Raw genomic sequence first — 18,018 nt, 5'->3', positions numbered from 1 at the left:
CTGTCAGCTGTACTCTTCCCTTGGATCTAGGTGCTCGCTGTGGGCAGAATGAGCAGGGCTGTGCTGGGTTCTGGGCGGCTTTCCCTCTGGCTCCTCTCCTGCGGGTGCTTCCCTGTTGCAGGGGGTGGGAGGAGCAGGGGAGGAGGTGTGGCATGGACTTCTGAGAAAGATAGTCTTGTGTCAGCTGCTTAGACTCTCCGGCACTCAGTATCTGCATCTGTCCTGCCATCCATCCAACAAAGAGTGAGTGACTCCTGTACCTATTGGGAATAAGGTGGACAAGATCGTCAGGGTCTGTCACATCAGAGTATGCGGTCCAAGACAGCCTTGGCACTGTTGACATTTTGGGCCAGTTAACTTTCTTGTTGGAGGTCGTTAGGCACTGAAGGGTAGAGTGTGTACAGTATCCCTTTACCCGCTAGATGCCAGGGGTACCCCCAGTTGTGATGACCGCAAACGTCTGCGGACTTTGCCAGAGGTTCCCTGGGGACATCCACCTCCCTACCCCATGGAAAAACCAGTGGTCTGTGGGGATGGTCATAATCCTTACGTTATGGTGTCGTTGTGAGCATTTGGTAAGATAATGCGTATAAAATGTGCGAGCTGATATTAGTGCTGATTCTGCTATTGCTGGTGCTGTCAGTCTGGGCTGTTTGACACAGAGGGAATTGGTTTCACCTAGTCTTGTTCCCTCTTCAGCTTCTGACAAGGCTTCTGAAGAGCAGCCATCCTGAGGATCTTCAGGCTGCAAACCGGCTGATCAAGAATTTGGTCAAGGAGGTGGGCGTTCCAGGGGGTTCCGCAGAGCCAGCATTTGACAGGGGCTGGGCAGTATGTATGTGTGTGTGTGTGCTTGAGGGAGGGTGTGGGTACACAGTTGTCTGGGAGAAGGGATGGCCGCCTAGCCCTGAACCGGGGAACAGCTGTGGGCTCCCTGAAGGGCAGCGAGGTGGGGACTGGAAGCAGAAACTGCTGTGTGTTTCTCAAGTACTTCTGTCCAGGAACTCAAAGCATTTCACAGACACCAGTTTCTGTCCCAGTGACCGGTATTGGTGTGGATAGAATCCAGGTTTGGGAATTTCTTTTCCAGAGGGAGTAAGGCTGGTGGTACAAAGGAGTAGTCCCAGCTCCCCAAACTGCATTGTCTGTCCCAGGAATTCCGGGCCTTGAGCATCTTCTCTACCCGCTGAGTGAACACTCCATCCACTCCGTGTTTTGGTGGTTTCCCTGAGCTCTCCACAGTGCAGTGCCCCTTTCCCGGCGCTTGTTCAGGCTTTCTCCAGAGCTTCTGCTCCCTCACTTCATCCTCTTTCTCCCAAAAGGAACAAGAAAAATCAGAAAAGGTGTCCAAGAGAGTCAGCGCTGTGGAGGAGGTACGGAGCCACGTGAAGGTGCTGCAGGAGATGCTGAGCATGTACCGCAGGCCAGGGCAGGCCCCGCCAGACCAGGCAGCCTTGCAGGTACTCTTTGTAAAACTAAATTTCAGGTGGGCCTGAGTATCACTGACATACTAGGAATACACATGTATTTCAGGAAGTCATCATACGATCAAAATTTATGTCCCTCACCCGCCCCCAACTTCCTCATTCCCTTCCCTTCTGTTCCTGCCTCTCTGCCCATCCCCAGGCAACCGCTGATTTGTTTTCTGTTCTGATTAGTATATATTTCCTAGACTCTTATATAAATGGAATGATACAGTATTACACTTTTTTTTTTGGTCTGGCTTCTCTTCTCCCCCTTGGCGTAATTATTTGAGACCCGAGACCCATTCGTTTTGTTTTTTTTTTTTTGGCTGCACTGCTTGGCATGAGGGGTCTCAGTTCCCTGACCGGGGATCAAACCCATGGCCTCTGCTTTGGGAGCGTGGAGTCTTTTTTTTTTTTTGATTGCAAAGCAGTGTTCATTATTATTATTACCATTTTTAACATTTTTATCAGAGTATAAATGCTTTACAATGGTGTGTTAGTTTCTGCTGTATAACAAAGGGAGTCAGCTATATGTATACATATATCCCCATATCCCCTCCCTCTTGCGTCTCTCTCCCACCCTCCCTATCCCACCCCTCTAGGTGGTCACAAAGCACCGAGCTGATCTTCCTGTGCTATGCTGGGGAGCGTGGAGTCTTAACCACTGGACCGCCAGGGAGGTCCCAGTAGTTTATTCCTTTTTATTGCTGACTGGTACTCCGTTGTATGCATATACCACAATATGTATATCCATTCGTCTGCTGATGGATATTTGGGTTGTTTCCAGCTTTGGGTGATTATGAATTAACCTGCTGTAAACAGTTGTATACAGGATTTTGTGTGAACATACACTTTCCTTTCTCTTGGGTAAACTCCTCGGCGTGGGATTGCTAGGTCATATGCTACATGTATAGTTAACTCTTTAAGAAACTGCCAAACTATTTTCCAGAGTGTTTGTATCATTTTGTATTTCTGACAGCAGTGTAGAGATTTCCCATTTCTTCACATTTACACATCTTGAGATCTTTCTTTTTTTATAACACACTTACTGAGAATTTATATAACAAGCTCTGTTTTGTAGGTCGTGTATGAGAGGTGTGAGAAGCTGCGGCCCACCCTGTTCCGGCTGGCAAGCGATACCACCGATGACGACGATGCGCTCGGTATGATCTTCTTTTTCTTTAATTTTTTAAAAAAATTATATTTATTTTTGGCTGCGTTGGGTCTTTGTTGCTGTGTGCGGGCTTTCTCCAGTTGGGGCGAGTAGGGGCTACTCTTCATTGTGTTGCTCGGGCTTCTCATTGTGGTGGCTTCTCTTGTTGTGGAGCACAGGCTCTAGGCGTGCAGGCTTCAGTAGTTGTAGCATGTGGGCTCAGTAGTTGTGGCTCACGGGCTCTAGAGCACAGGCTCAATAGTTGTGGCGCACAGGCTTAGTTGCTCTGCAGCATGTGGGATCTTCCCAGACCAGGGATTGAACCTGTGTCCCCTGCATTGGCAGGCAGATTCTTAACCACTGCACCACCAGGGAAGTCCCTTGGTACAGTCTTATTCTTTAGGCATAGACAGCACCCAAGAGTGCAGGACAGACGTGGGGCTTCCTGCCGTGCTGCTGGCGCAGAAACAGGACAGTGGCCCCTAGGTGTTATGGTGGTTGGGCTTGGGGAGGGCGTGGCCTGAGTTGATTCTCCTAATTTCCAGAGGAATCTAGGTTTGAGCAAGAAATGAGCCGCAAGTCTGAAAGCATAGATAAGGGTGGAAATTTACCATGTAGATTGGGTGTGAAGGGGATAGAAGAAAGAGCGGCTACAGTTGAAGGCTTGAAGAAAGGCTGAACGTTCTCAGAGGTCTGAGAAACAGCTGCGAGGGGCTCCTTGGAAGGTTTCACACCCAAAGTGCCTTCAGGGGCTGGGTGGGGAGTCTAAGTGGGGATACCAAGTGGAAGGCACAGGGGAGAACTGTAATCCTGTACACAGGTATTGAAACGTTTAAAACTATTTTATTTTATGGAAAATCTCAAAACACATAACAGGGATTTATTCTATCCCCATGTACTCTTCACCTTTTGTTAATAATTACCAACTCATGGCCAGTCTTTTGATCTTGTTTTATCTGTACTGCTTTCTCCCTCCATCCTCCCCGCTACATCCCCAATTCTATTTGTTTTATTTTAATACGATCTGGCACCTTATTAGATGTCTGTTTGATGACTGTCTCTGCATTTACTTTTATTTATTTATTTATTTATTTACTTACTTATTTTTATAGGATCTTAGTTCCCCAACCAGGGATCAAACCTGTGCCCCCCTGCAGTGGAAGCACGGAGTCTTAACCTCTGGACCACCGGGGGAGTCCTCCCGATTCTATTTTTAAGCAAATTCCAAACATTTCAAAGTAACCAGTCAGTGTTCAGATTTTCCTGGGCATTTTTCCCTCTAATCATTCCTTGCTGACCCTCTTTCTTTTTTTTAAGTTTGTTATAAATCAGTATCAAAAAGAAAAACCACGCTTTGTAATTGGTTGATATTTAAGTCCCTTTTAACGGATAGCCCCCGTTCTTTTTTACTTCATGCATGAAAAACATGTCCTTTGACTTGCAGAGTTTCTCTTGGTCTCAATTTTCTGATGGCATCTCCCATGGTTTTTTTTTTTTTTTTTTTTTTAAATTTATTTTTGGCTGTGTTGGGTCTTCGTTTCTGTGCGAGGGATTTCTTTAGTTGTGGCAAGCGGGGGCCACTCTTCATCGCGGTGCGCGGGCCTCTCACTATCGCGGCCTCTCTTGTTGCGGAGCACAGGCTCCAGATGCGCAGGCTCAGTAGTTGTGGCTCACGGGCCCAGTTGCTCCACGGCATGTGGGATCTTCCCAGACCAGGGCTCGAACCCGTGTCCCCTGCATTGGCAGGCGGATTCTCAACCACTGCGCCACCAGGGAAGCCCTCCCATGGTATTTAATGTTTCTCTGTTCCTGATATTTCTGAAATTCCTGCTTTCGTATGAACTGGATCAGGAGGCTTGTTCAGATTCAGGTTCAAATGGCGGGGCGTGTGCGGGGGAGCAAGAATGCTTCACAGGTGATGTGAAGGGCCCATGGTATCTGGTTTTCTGGGTTTTTTGTGATGTAATTATTGTCTAAACCCGTTATTTCCTCTGGTTGCAATGAAGTCAAAGGTCACAAAATTTAAATTTTAATCACCTTGCACATACCAAATAAAACACTTTGCCAGGTGAATTCAACCTCGTGTTAGTTCACAACTTCCATCCAGTTTAAAAATTGACAGGAAATGAATAGTTGGTCGCTCTTGCAGTGCTCACCTAGTACCGTGGCCTGCAGTGTTATACATAGCCCCTGGCCCTGTTGCTGTTCTGTCTCTCTCCTAGAGAGGCTTTCTTGCAGGTAAACCAGATCATGAGATACTCCTGACATTTTTGAAATCCACTGCGTACTTCATACTTACAGGATGTTTCAATTTGGATGTCAGATTTTCATCAGGAATACTTGATCTGTACTTAGATTTTATAAAATTTACAGGTGAAAAAGTAGATTCGTGTACCAACTTTTTTCCTACACGCTTCCCAATGACTGAATAAAGTACCAAAAATTTCTTTTAATATTTGCATCCACATTGACAAAATAGCTTTAAGTTTTGAATTAAAATTAAAGTTTTAGTTCCTCAGTTGAAAGACCCATATTTCAAGTGTTGGCCATCATATTGGACAGTACAGACAAAGAAAGTGAAAAAATTTGGTTCCTCCTACATCCTGCGAAGAAAGTGTTGAGGTTCAGGGGTTGAGTGACTGGGTGTGCCAGGGGACTGATCTCATGATCTGGGGGCAGGAGGCAGGGATATACTGAACCTGGCAGAGCCGTGTGACAGCTGCTTTGTGGAGTGGCTTAAAAAAGACTGAGATTGTTGGTAGCTAAAGCAGGGGATTCTGATTTTTCTCTCATTCTTCAGCGGAGGTTCTCCAGGCAAATGACCTCCTCACCCAGGGAGTTCTGCTGTACAAACAGGTGATGGAGGGCCGTGTCACCTTTGGCAGCACAGTGGTCAGCTCTTTGGGAGACATACCTGTCTCCAGAGGTATGTGCAGAGAGCCTCTCCCACCCTCTGCCGTGGGGCAGCCTGCAAACACCGGGAAAGAAATGGATCCCTGAATGCTCTGGGTTATGGTATAGAAATGAGAGAGCATGTCCTCTTTTCCCTTTCCCTTGAGAACTGGTTTTATATAGCCAGCCTCTGCCCCATGTGCCATCACGGGTTGACTGCTAGGCTGGAACTAGCTTTGGCTGTAAACAGAAGCGGTGGCTATATCGTGCCCAGGTTTGGATTGCACCTCTCATGAGTGCTTACTTATGGGAGCTCACACCAAAAAAAATATGACCTTCTTCGGGTGGTTCCTAGTGCCAGGCTAGCTAAATCAGAATCATCTGGAGTACTGGTTAAAATGCAGATTCTCGGACCTTCTGAATCAAGACTACTTAGAGCTGGGACCCGCATTTTTATCAAGCACTCGAGATGATTCTGATTCACTGTGGTCAGAACCTCAAAGGCCTCTGACCTGGAGCAGTCAGCTCTGCTAGTGTCCAGGTTGAATGGACCGTTAGAGGATTCTGTGTTTACTGGGGTGGGAAGGCAGTTCCTCTGGTTACCTCGTATTTCAGATGCCACTCAAGGCTGTAAGTCAAGCCAGTCAGCTGAGGTGGAAGGTTCATCTGGGGTGTGCTTAAGGGTGGGGTGATGTGATGTCTTTTGATTGGGAGGAGGCCTGAGGGAAACTGATAACCTTTAAGTGGAGACTTTGCTCTTCTTCTGACTGACTTATTTTCCTAAGTGTCTGTTTTCTAGTGTTTCAGAATCCAGCAGGCTGCATGAAGAACTGCCCCCTGATTGACTTGGAGGTGGACAGTGGGTCCGAGCAGGCTGGGACTGCGGCGCCATCTTTACTGCATCAGGACCTGGCAGCCTTAGGTGAGGGTGGTGTTTAGGGGCAGCAGGCACAGAATGGCCCTGATTCCCAGGGAGAGAGTAAGCCCATTCCCCTTGGGGAGACTATGCTTGTTTTTAGGAGGAATTGGGTATACCGGGAAGTTCAGAGAGGTCCTCCTTGTACTCAGTTTCAGATTTGCCATGAATGAGTTGAATGACTTTGGGTAATTTGTTTTGTCTAGGCTTTCTAAATATTCTAGAAAGGATGATGGTATCAGTCTCCAATTCATATCAGGTAGAGCTACTGGTGTGCATCTCACTCTGTTCCTTCTTTACAGGGATCAATGATGGCCCAGTTACCAAAAAGGTAAGGAAACTCTTCCTAGGGACCGGAGAGGAGAGGGCAAGTCCCTCAAACCTACCTTCATGAGGGCAGCAGTGCCTGGGGGAGGGTGGAGGGCTACAGCATAGCCTGGTGGCACTGTGGACTTGGAGGTCCAAAGCCTCTTCCTCACCTCTGCTGTCTGGCTTGAACCCCTGGATGGATTTTGCTCTCCTTCTTCCCTACCCTCTTCTGTTGTATCCAGGCTCCCGCTTACTAAAGGTCTGCTGAGGAGTCACGTCCTCTTGACCTTTCTCCACCTGCCCCAGGAAGTGTAGTAAGCCTGGGCTTTGGGGTCAGGAGAGCTGTGCCATGATGTTACCATGGCTCATAGTCACTCGTGCTCTGGCCTTACGTTAGTCATTCCTGCTTTGACAGGTTGCGAGTCAGAATTGCGGTCAGGAAAAGAGGAACCCTACCACCAGCACGCTGCCGGGTGGTGGTGTTCAGAGCCCTTCTGCAGAAAGGAACTTGCTGGATCTCCTCTCCCCACAGCCGTCTCCGGGACCTCTGTGAGTGTTGTGGGCAAGGAACGTAGAGGAGTGGCTCCTGTGTGCAGTTCTCGCTCACTGCACGAGGCCAGGCAGAGGGGCCCAGGGGCGCTGCTCTGCCTGAAGGGCTGCTTCCCTTCTATCGGAGTTCAATGCGTGCTGCTCCTTTCACTCCGCATCCTAAGTCAGGAAAATACACGTTTTGGCCCAGACCTCCAGAAAGGGGTGTAAGGAGCAGCAGCAGTAGATGATGATGACGTTTTTTGTCTTTATAGGTTTTTTTTTTTTTCCTGATTTCAGTGTAATTTGAAGCAAAGTTTGATTACTAGAGAAATAGATAATATAGAAAGTCCCAAATATCACTCTCTAAAGACAATGTTGAATGGTCCTTCTTTGCTTTTTTTCTACACATGTAGTAATGTGTTACTGTGGCTTATTTTTACACAAATGAGATTACAATTTACAAACTGTACTCCACTGTGGTTTTTTATATCACACATCTTGGATACATTTTCATCAATTTATGTAAACTTGCCTCATTCTAATAGTTGAATAATAATTCATATACGTATAATATATATATTTAATCATTTCCCTCTTGTGGATATTTACATAGCTTCCAGGTTGGAGGAACCTGGAGTATTTCTATAGTACAGATTTATAAAAGTAGAGGTGCTCTTAGGTATGAGTATAAATATATTTTCATAGATCCTGTCCCTTTGCCTCTGGCAAGGCTGGAACACTTTGCCTTCCCCCAAACAGCCTGAGAGCCTGTGTCCCTGGTGGAGACCACAGAGCTGGGTGGAAATGGAGATGTGCTGGGAGGTCATTCTTGTTTGTACCCGTAGGGGGTTTCTTCCTAGTTTACTGTTTATAACCGCTTGACATGGAGTCAGTAATAATTCTAATTTTGGTGGGTTACTTACGTCTGGAGTTTGGTTTCCCATAAATGTTTTTGATTTGTATTCCAAATGGACAAAATCATGAAGTATGAATGAAGTGGTCAATGTAACTTGTGCTGTCATCTTCCTAGCTTACGTCACGCTGGTGATCATGTATGGGAAACTTCATCTGACTGAGCTACTTGTTGTCAGAGACTGCCTGACAACTACAACATTAATTACTTTATTGGGTCCTTATTGTATGCACACATTCCGCTCAGTGCTCTTCATACACTTTCTCATTTAATTCTTGTAACAGCCTATGAGATAGATACTAAACTGTTTCTATTTTACAGATAAGAAAACTGAGGCATGGGTTAGATTACTTGTCTAAAGTCATACACCCGTAAAATATATACATACACACATATACACATGCGTATATATTTATTTTTTCCCCTTATTTTTCAGAAAGCCTAATCAGATTCCTGGATTTCTCTACAGTTTTTGCCGGTCTTGATATTTATTATTTCTTTGCAGGAATTATATTCCGCAGAAAAGTATCCCCAAGGAAGTGCCACCAGGTACTAAGTCCTCTCCAGGTTGGTCCTGGGAGGCTGGCCCATTGGCTTCTTCTCCATCTTCCCAGAATACACCTCTGGCTCAAGTGTTTGTCCCTTTGGAGTCTGTTAAGCCCAGTAAGTACAGTTTCACCCTTTTTTTCCCTTTCTGTTACATGCCCAGCTTTATCCACTCTGGATTGGTGTGGGTGGCTCTTAAACTGGGGAAGATGAGTGGGGGAGAGATATTGCCTGGGGACAGAGGATAAGGCGGGTGGCCTATGGTCTCTTAGCTAATACTTTTTTTTAGTTTTCTCTGTCTTGGAGTTGACATTGAAGGATATTGGCAGGCGGAATTTAATTAGGGTCCTTGAATCCACTTAGAGAGATGATCTTCATTTGGAATTCAAGAAGGGAATGTTCAGTGTGATCTGAAATAACTCAGAAGAGGTGGAATTAGAAAGAAAGGAAGAATTTGGCTGGTGATCCTCTTCCTTTCTAATGATCCTCATTAAAGCAGGAAAAGTAGCTATTAACCTCCCTTACAAAGAAAAGGAAACGGAAGGCCCAGCTAAGTAAGGTGACTGCCTGTGGTCAGCACACTGGTATGCGAGCGGGAAACAACTGGGGTCTTTAGATCTAGGGCCTGGGCCCCTTCCTTGGGCACAGGGCCTTCCTGTGGCTCAGTGTGGTGAGCTCAGATTACAGAGGGCCCTGGAACCAGGCAGACGAAATAAAGTCAGCAGTGGGGTCCCTTTGCATACTTACTTTATTAATTTTTATTTAAACATAATAAATGTTCATTGTTAATTTCCTGGTTTTGATAATTGCACTGTAGTTATATATAATGTTAACATTTGAGGGAGCTGGGTGAAGGGTACATGGGAATTCTTTGTGTTTTTGTAACTTTTTGTAAATCTGAAATTATTAAAAAACAAAATTAAAAACAAAAACAATATACAATATAGTTTTAGAAAAGATAGAATAGAGCAGAAAATTAAAATCATCTGTACCATTACCACCCAGAGATGGAAGTTCTATTAATATCTTGATGTATTTTCCTGTTTTATCCATGTACATATGTTTAGTAAATTGTCACCATAGTATATATACTGTTTTATATCCTGCTTTATTTAATATTATAAGCTATAGCATTGTTTCATGCCCTTATTCTTCAAAACCTTGATTTTTTAAAAATGAATTCATTCTTATGGCACTAACATGTACTGTAACTCATTTATTCAGTTTCTTTCTGAAGGATAATTTGTTTCCAGTTGTTTACTGTTATAAACAGTGTTACAGTGAACAACCCATTGCAAAAAATGGAGATCCATTTTTGAAACTTTCCTGATTGTTTCATTAGGATATATACTTAAAAGTGGAAATGCTGGGTGGGTGTAGACATTTAAAATTTTGATCTTCGTTACCAAGTTCCTTCCTGGAAGGATTGCCTTTTTCCCCATAACCTCACCTCCATACCTCATGAGTATTTTCAGTCTTTTAAATCTCCGACAGTTTCATTGTTAAACTATATTTTTATAATGTGCATTCTGATAAGTGATGTTTGGCATGAAATAATAAGGATCTTCATTAAAATTTTTTCCATATGGTTAGCAAGCTGCCTGCCATTTATTGAATCAGCCAGTGATTTTCAAATATATGCTCTTAACATGTTAAATTCTCATATTTGGGTCTGTTCTGCATGCTGTTTTCAGTTGCAATTTCGTACATATCTGAGTATTTATTAATGCAAATAGCCCTGCTCTCCCTTCTTTTTTAATGGTTAGTCTAATGTATCTTTTCCCAAAATTAACTTACGAATCATTTCTTAGCTAAACTAGAATAATCCCTTTAGTATTTCCAAGACCTAATTAATTTGAAGAGATCTGCTGTCCTTATAGTTTTGTAAAATTAAATATAAGAGATGTGTATGTGTATGTAGTCATACAAAAGAAACCAGAAGGATATAGGCCCAGATGTTAGCAGTGCTTATTTCTGGGGAGTATTAAGGGTGTTTTTTATTTACTCCTTTATGGTATCCTGTATTTTCTATAGTGTTCATACATTATTATTATTATTTTTTTTCATACATTATTTTAATCGTAATCATTTCTTGCTCAAAAAAAATTTTTTTTTTTTTTTTTTTTCTTAAACTGGTACTGGATGGTTGGATGGAGGGGAGAGATCAGTTTGGAATGTCACAGGAGTCCAACTAGAGGTAACGAGGACTTGGATTATGGTGGTGCAGAGGGTTAATTCCAGGAGCTGTTCTGACTGGAGAAGCAACAGGATTTGGTGATAGGTGCACATCTCTTTCAAGCATGGCTCCTCTTTCAGGGGAGTGTGTAATAGTGCTAATCCTTTTGGTTGGGTCCTTCTCTACCAGGCAACCTGCCTCCTCTTATCGTGTATGACCGGAATGGATTCAGAATTCTACTCCACTTTTCCCAGACTGGGGCCCCTGGCCACCCAGAGGTGCAGGTGCTACTGTTGACCATGATGAGCACGGCCACCCAGCCTGTCTGGGACATCATGTTTCAAGTAGCTGTGCCAAAGGTGAGTCAGCGGCTGGCCCGCTCCTTTGATTTTTTCAATAAAGGCTATGATTTTTGAGCACCAGGTCCTTTGCTGGGATGTTATCTATTAGGTGGAAGGGTTAGAATCTTCACTCAAAGTAGGTTAAGATAAAATGGGAATTTTGTTGGCTCATTTAACTGAGGATTCCTGAATGTCTGACTTCAGATATGGCTGGATTCAGGTAAATTCTTAAACAGTTCCTTAAGAATCTGTCACTTTCCATCTCTTGACTTTGTTTTTCCTCTCTGGACCCTGTTCTGTCATAGACTCCCTCCACCAAGCAGGAAAATGGTTACCAGCAGCTCCAGAGTTACATGGTCCTTATCGCTTTTTATCTCAGAAGGAAACTCTCCCCTGACATGAGGCATGCATATTGATTACCTAAGGAAGGGCTAAGATTGGTCTTGTTGGTATTACTTGCATACCTTGGACCAGTAACTCGTGTTAAGGGGTATGAGGTACTCTGGCCAAGTTGCATGTTATGTTTTTTTCTCGAGGGAAGTAGGTCCCCACAGATTAACAGCCATACCAGAATCACAAGAAATGGGCAAGGGGCCTGTCCTGAAAGGAAGGATTCAAAGCAGACAAAAATAAACTATGTGTTTTCTAATACTCATGGTAATTTTGTAGGGCATGCACTATTATTACCTCTGTCTTATAAATTAAATTGTCAATCCAAGATTCAGAAAGGTTAAATATTTTGCCCCAAATCACAGAGCTAGTAAGAGGCAGAGTTAGAATTCAACCCCAGGTATGCTCTCACTCTTCATGCTGCCTCTCAGAAGCCAACCTTTGATCACACAACTTCAGATACATTCTATGTATGGGTGGAAGGGTTTTTGGATCCTTTCATCAATTGGTGGGGTGGAGGCCAAGCTCTCCTGTTCACCTGATCTCCCTCATTAAAGCTGTAGTTCGTTAGGAATGAGTTATATGTTGGATTTTTTTCCCCCCCAATAGTCAATGAGAGTGAAACTACAGCCAGCGTCCAGCTCCAAGCTTCCTGCTTTCAGTCCTTTGATGCCTCCAGCAGTGATCTCTCAGATGCTGCTGCTTGACAATCCACACAAAGTATGTTCTGGTGTCTGTGGTAGCAGGGAAATGGGGGCCCCTGAACTCTAGGGAGGCAGCTGGGCAGGTGGAGAGAGGTATATTGAGGTCTTGCTTTGGTTGGGATGGTGGTAGAACGTCCCTTGCCAGAGTCCGTTTTCCTCTGGGGCTTATTGAAAGATCTGTGACCAGATTGTCATAGCTGGGGACCAAGGGAGTGGTACACACTCTCCCTAATCCCATGGAATCCTCTGAAAGGGTGAGGCCAGTCTGTCCTCTTAGCTGGTCTCCAGGAGGACTCCCAGGAGGTAAGCCTGGCTCCCTGTGTGTTTGCAGTCCCAGAGGGTCAAGGCCAGGTGTGCCTGTCACACAGTTGCTTGAAGCCCTCACTTGGGTGGAGTTAACATACATATACTGTTACTTGGTGACTACGGGGTGGGTAAAGGCTTTTACTCAGGGCCTGTCTCTGTGTTCACTCCCCACTAATATAACGTCTTTTTATCTTTGCTCAGGAGCCCATCCGGTTACGGTATAAGCTGACATTCAACCAGGGTGGACAGCCTTTCAGCGAAGTAGGAGAAGTGAAAGACTTTCCAGACCTGGCAGTCTTGGGTGCAGCCTAACTCCTCACTGGACAGACCCTGCCATTCAAGCTTAGGCCAGTGTTACTTTTGCTGTCTAGATAGGACTAATCACGGTGATTTAGTGCAGAGTGCCAAGAGTTCTATCCTGACATCAGGCTCTGGATGCCAACCTCTGACTTATTCTGCAGATATTGTGTGTGTGTGTGTGTGGCCCGGGGGCTGAGGGGCAGGGATGTGGGCAGTGTGGGAAATGCTAAAGCATTTCTGATAACCATCTGCTACGATCATGTCTGGTTTTGCATGTTGGTGGACACTGATGTCCCTGCCTCGAGTTGGAGGTTTTATAAGCCAAAGTTGTTGTTGTTGTTTTCCATGTATTATTATCTTTTCATTCATCCACTCTGTGCCTTGTCAGCCTTTGAAAGACTTGGTTGCTCCCAGGCTGCTGTTCTCAGGGACCTTAAAAGGAACCTGGTTGGTCTTGGGGCAGAGTGTCTTCTGGGACACTCTCTTCCAAGAAAGACCTTGTCTCCATTTCCATTAGTGAATGCTGCTTGCATGTGTTCAGGAAGATCTTCTAAATGGACTGCTTGTTGCACTGTGTTCTAGGCGAGGGGCTGCCACTAGACCAGAGGACCGCGCTTGGTGGGCCAATCATGTCCTTCACCACTGTGCCTTAGAATTGCCCATAGATGGACCCTTCAGGGCAGAGGGGAAAGCAGATCCCAGGCCTTATTCAGGCCTCAGGTTCCATGGGTTGGGCAGCCTGTCTGGACCCTTCCTCAGGACCCTCATCTCCATCCTCATCCTCTTTCACCACAAGCATTTACCCAGAGCTCTTTGATTGTGACGCCATGCCAGTCATTGTAAATCATAACTAACAGGTTCGCCCTGGCCTGTTGACTTCACAATCCAGGATGAAGAACTGTGATGCAAATGAGATATGAAGTGAGTTTAGCAATGAAAAGTGATGACTAAATATAGAAAGTCATTGAATAAATACCCGTGTAGCGAATATACTTTGTGGAGTCTTGAGTAAGTAGGAGATGCAAAGCCTGTTGCGTTTAGAGATAATAGGCTTGAAGGGATCATTCATCTGTTGAAGTAAGGAAGACTTCCTGAGGGATGTGGAACCTTAAGAACTGCTTCAGTGAAGAGAAGCCCTGAGGATCTGAATGAAGCTGGAAGAGAGGTGGATTCTTGTTACAGTCATGGTATAAAGGAAAAATTCAGGCTTGCAGTCAGTTAATACTTAGCACCTGCAATGTGCTAGGCATTTGTGCATGTTTTACAAGTCTTGCTTGGCCTGATGGGTGGGTGAAGAGAGCTGAGCCTGGCTGAGATGGCCTGATGAAGGATGCCAGATCCAAGCAGCTCACCTGTCTGGGTAGGAGTCTGCCTCAGAAACTGCAAGGCTCTGTTTGGGGCTCTTTATCACAAAATCTGGTACTTTACAGTCTGATCTTTTACCTTCTACATATAGTTGGAAATCTGCCAGCACTATGGTGGGGATGGGAGCTGTAAAAAATCAAGGTATGTTACTTTTAAAGCAAATGTGAAAACTCATAAAACAGATAAATGATGGGGTGACTTCTTCATTTGGCATAACTCATAAGGTTCATTTTAATCTAAAATTTTGTGTTCAAATATTCTATATAGCTTTTATAGGCTCTAGCTATTTCATAAAGTCTCCTAGAGGTGCCCATCATAAAGACGATGCCTACCTAGAACTTCCATCAAAAATGGGTGAATGAGACCTACACATGAAAAAACCTTTATCACATAGTTAAAAGGTAGACTCACTGCGTGTGAACATTCTTCTGTCTTCTGGGAGACAGACTCCCAGTGGTGCTCTGCTTAGATAGAGTTGGACAGGGTAAGGGGGTAGGGAGGTGGGTGTCCTGAAAGTGGCCCTGGTTTATGTTATCAGTGCCTTCTAATTATGAAGTTCAGCGACCACTTAAGAAGAACCAACCCGTATCTTTTATTCACTCAGCAAGTTGTTGTTGACTAGCTTCTGTGAGCCGAGCACTGTTGTAGGCACTGCAGATACAGCAGTGATAGAAGGTCCCTGCCCTCGTGGGTCTTCTGATGGGGAGAGACAAATACATAATGTGTCTGGTGGAGATTTGGCACTGACGATCCAGTATTTTCCCCTATCCTGAACTCTTCCTTCCGGGATCCTGCTCATCCCTATTTCTTGAACTACCTCTGACTGTTCTTTTTCCTCTGTCCCTTAAATGTGTTTCCACAGGGTTTAGTCCTTAGGACTTTTCTAAGCATTCTGGGCAGTTAACTACTAGATGAGTGGTAGACCTCTATCTCAGGCTTCCACCTCCTTGCTGACATCAGGTCCATATTTTAAGCAGTCTAATGGATATCTATCTGGAGGTTCCACTGTTGCCTCCAAGTGCTTGGAATGGAACACAGCCGCTTCTCTCATTCTCTCTCTGTTCTTCTATTTGAAAGCACCTATCCAAGCCTTCATAGGTCCTTGATTCTTGTTTCATCTCCGTCCCCCTCAGTACTTTTGTCTCGTCTAGTCTATTTCTAAATAGTATCACATCTTGCCCTCCCCACTGCATTCACATTGTCACTGCCCTGGTTTGGCTTTTTTTTTTTTTGGACGGTGCCGTAGCCTGCCTCTCAGTTCTCCTCTGAGCCATTATACTTGCCAGCATCAGAATTCTGTAACATACCTGGGCACTTGACCCCTGCTGAAAAACTGTGAATGGCTTCTTAATGCCCTAAAAGCCTATGCAGCCAAATTCAAGTTGTTTACTCTGGCGTTCAGTGCCCTTCTGTAACTTTGTATGCTCCTTACCCTTCTGGCATCATCTGTCAAGAATAGAGCACACTTTGCCAGAGCCACAAGAAAGTCCCTTCATGTTTTGGTAATGCCATGTTTTCTCATATCTCTTTGAATACACCTGTAGTTAACTCCTTTTGTCTCTTCAGTGATTTAAGATTGGGCTAAAATGCTGCTCTATCTGTGAGCCACTCGCTGTGGATATAGTAAACGTTGAAAAAAGGATAAATAATGACCAAAAACATGAATATTACCCATTAAAAATAAAATAGTGTAAATTGAGAGATCAGACATGAAAGGTTAAAAGCAAAGGTGATATTCTCATACAAATAGTGTTTAGTACAGTGTTCATAAATCACAAATTCTTTGAATACGTCTAATATAGAAGATGCTTACCCAGGCCCAAAATATAAAATTCTACAAACTAGTGTGTTTGTTTTAAACTAAGAAGAAAACAATAGAGTGCTAGCCATAGTTTGTTTCATATTTTTTTAAGCAGTAACAGCCTGACCTCTTTCATCTGGAAAGAGACAGAGTCAATTAGATAAGCAGGAAGTATCCTCAGAGAAGATAAGGCCAAGGTCCAGAGATCTCATCACACATTTAATGTAAGCTGAAATGGAAAAACTCCAGGCCTTTTGTTCCCTTGCCCAATGCATTCCCAACTATACCATGTTCATTCTGAGAAAGCTTGCATCTAAAAATGTGTAAACAATCTGCTCCTTTGACTTTTATTCTTGAACACTTACTTTATCCCACAGCTAGAGGTAATACTATGATTTAAAAAGCTGAAAAACATATTGCAGTGTTACAGGCTCCAGATACATAGGCTTTTTTTTTTATATAAAGAATTTTATTTATTTATGGCTGTGTTGGGTCTTTGTTTCTGTGTGAGGGCTTTCTCTAATTGCGGCAAGTGGGGGCCACTCTTCATCGCGGTGCATGGGCCTCTCACTACCGTGGCCTCTCTTGTTGCGGAGCACAGGCTCCAGACGCGCAGGCTCAGTAATTGTGGCTCACGGGCCTAGTTGCTCCGCGGCACGTGGGATCTTCCCAGACCAGGGCTCGAACCCGTGTCCCCTGCATTGGCAGGCAGACTCTCAACCACTGCGCCACCAGGGAAGCCCCGATACATAGGCTTTTAAAGTTTGAGGTCTTCTGAAGCCCCAACAGTTTGAAGTAATTAAATCAACCCTTACTTGTAATTCCATTCTTTAGCTTCACGTACTACCTGTAGCCATGTGACCTGAGACAAGTAATTTGTCCTCTTCCGCTTCCTTCCCTGTAAAGTGCATGATAGGATTGTTTTGAGAAGTGAGTTAATAAATGTGAAGTGACTCCAGTACTTCATAGGACTAAGCTAAGACTCATATTTCATGTACTGTTTGCTTGTCCACCTGGCTTCTTATACATGAACAGACTTGACTTACCCATAACTTTTTTGGCCGTGCCGTGAGGCTTGTGGGATCTTAGTTCCCCGACCAGGGATCGAACCGAACCCTCGCCCCCTGCAGTGGAAGCGTGGAGTCTTAACCACTGGACCGTCAGGGAAGTCCCTATGACTATTTGAAGTTTACCTCATGAAATAAATGCAAGCAAATATTTTAAATTTTGGCAAGGTTCAAATTAATACTGAGATGCAGTTAATGTCAAGGATAGAAAGGTAACAAAACATTGGAAACCTTATGCCTAAGTCTAGTCAAAAGCAGAAATCCGTAACAATATACTTAGAAACTAATCAACACTTCCTATAAAACATTCAGTTAAATTTTGTAAACAAGACTATGTAATTCTAAAATTCATAACCCTGTCACCAAAATCTGAAGCAGATACTTTTTAGTCTATTCTTGTTTTTGAATGCATAGGTAAAATATTAACTTTAAAGCTAGTGGCAGGACTTCCCTGGCGGTCCAGTGGTTAAGACTCCGCGCTTCCACTGCAGGGGGCACGGGTTTGATCCCTGGTCAGGGAACTAAGATCCTGCAAGCCACGTGGCGTGGCTAAAATAAATAAAATAAAGCTAGTGGCATATTGAAAGAATACACTGTGTAAAGCCTTTGGGAATGCAGTCAGCCACATTGATAGATCAAATGGACAATTTGATCATCTCAATAGATGTAGAAAAGGCATTTTCTCTCATTCATTGTTTATTCCTAATAGGATCAAACAGCCAGCATCATGTTTAATAAGGAAATGACAACAGTGGCTTAAACACAAAGGTTTATTTTCTCATTGAAAAGAAAGCCAGAAATAGTCCCAAACCATTTGTGGTGTCGACTGAAAAAAAAATGCG

At 44.1% G+C, this 18,018-nt stretch overlaps 1 protein-coding gene across 1 annotated transcript in view; it reads left to right on the top strand.

Moving 5' to 3' along the window:
* Positions 1-14,668, top strand: part of GGA2 (golgi associated, gamma adaptin ear containing, ARF binding protein 2) — a 30,342-nt gene extending 15,674 nt beyond the window's left edge. Inside the window, exons 7-17 of the mRNA XM_036825801.1 lie at positions 700-780; positions 1,323-1,460; positions 2,548-2,629; positions 5,420-5,545; positions 6,311-6,433; positions 6,730-6,758; positions 7,152-7,285; positions 8,686-8,843; positions 11,092-11,261; positions 12,243-12,353; positions 12,845-14,668. Coding sequence (XP_036681696.1) covers positions 700-780; positions 1,323-1,460; positions 2,548-2,629; positions 5,420-5,545; positions 6,311-6,433; positions 6,730-6,758; positions 7,152-7,285; positions 8,686-8,843; positions 11,092-11,261; positions 12,243-12,353; positions 12,845-12,955 — 1,263 coding nt within the window. The 3' untranslated portion in view covers positions 12,956-14,668. The remainder of the gene's footprint in view (positions 1-699; positions 781-1,322; positions 1,461-2,547; positions 2,630-5,419; positions 5,546-6,310; positions 6,434-6,729; positions 6,759-7,151; positions 7,286-8,685; positions 8,844-11,091; positions 11,262-12,242; positions 12,354-12,844) is intronic.
* Positions 14,669-18,018: the final 3,350 nt, after the last annotated feature.

The sequence above is a fragment of the Balaenoptera musculus genome, chromosome 15 (assembly GCF_009873245.2).
Source record: "Balaenoptera musculus isolate JJ_BM4_2016_0621 chromosome 15, mBalMus1.pri.v3, whole genome shotgun sequence".
In the NCBI taxonomy this organism is placed as follows: domain Eukaryota; kingdom Metazoa; phylum Chordata; class Mammalia; order Artiodactyla; family Balaenopteridae; genus Balaenoptera; species Balaenoptera musculus.
The sequence above is the reverse complement of the archived record's forward strand: the minus strand, read 5'-3'. Positions and strand labels throughout refer to the sequence as shown.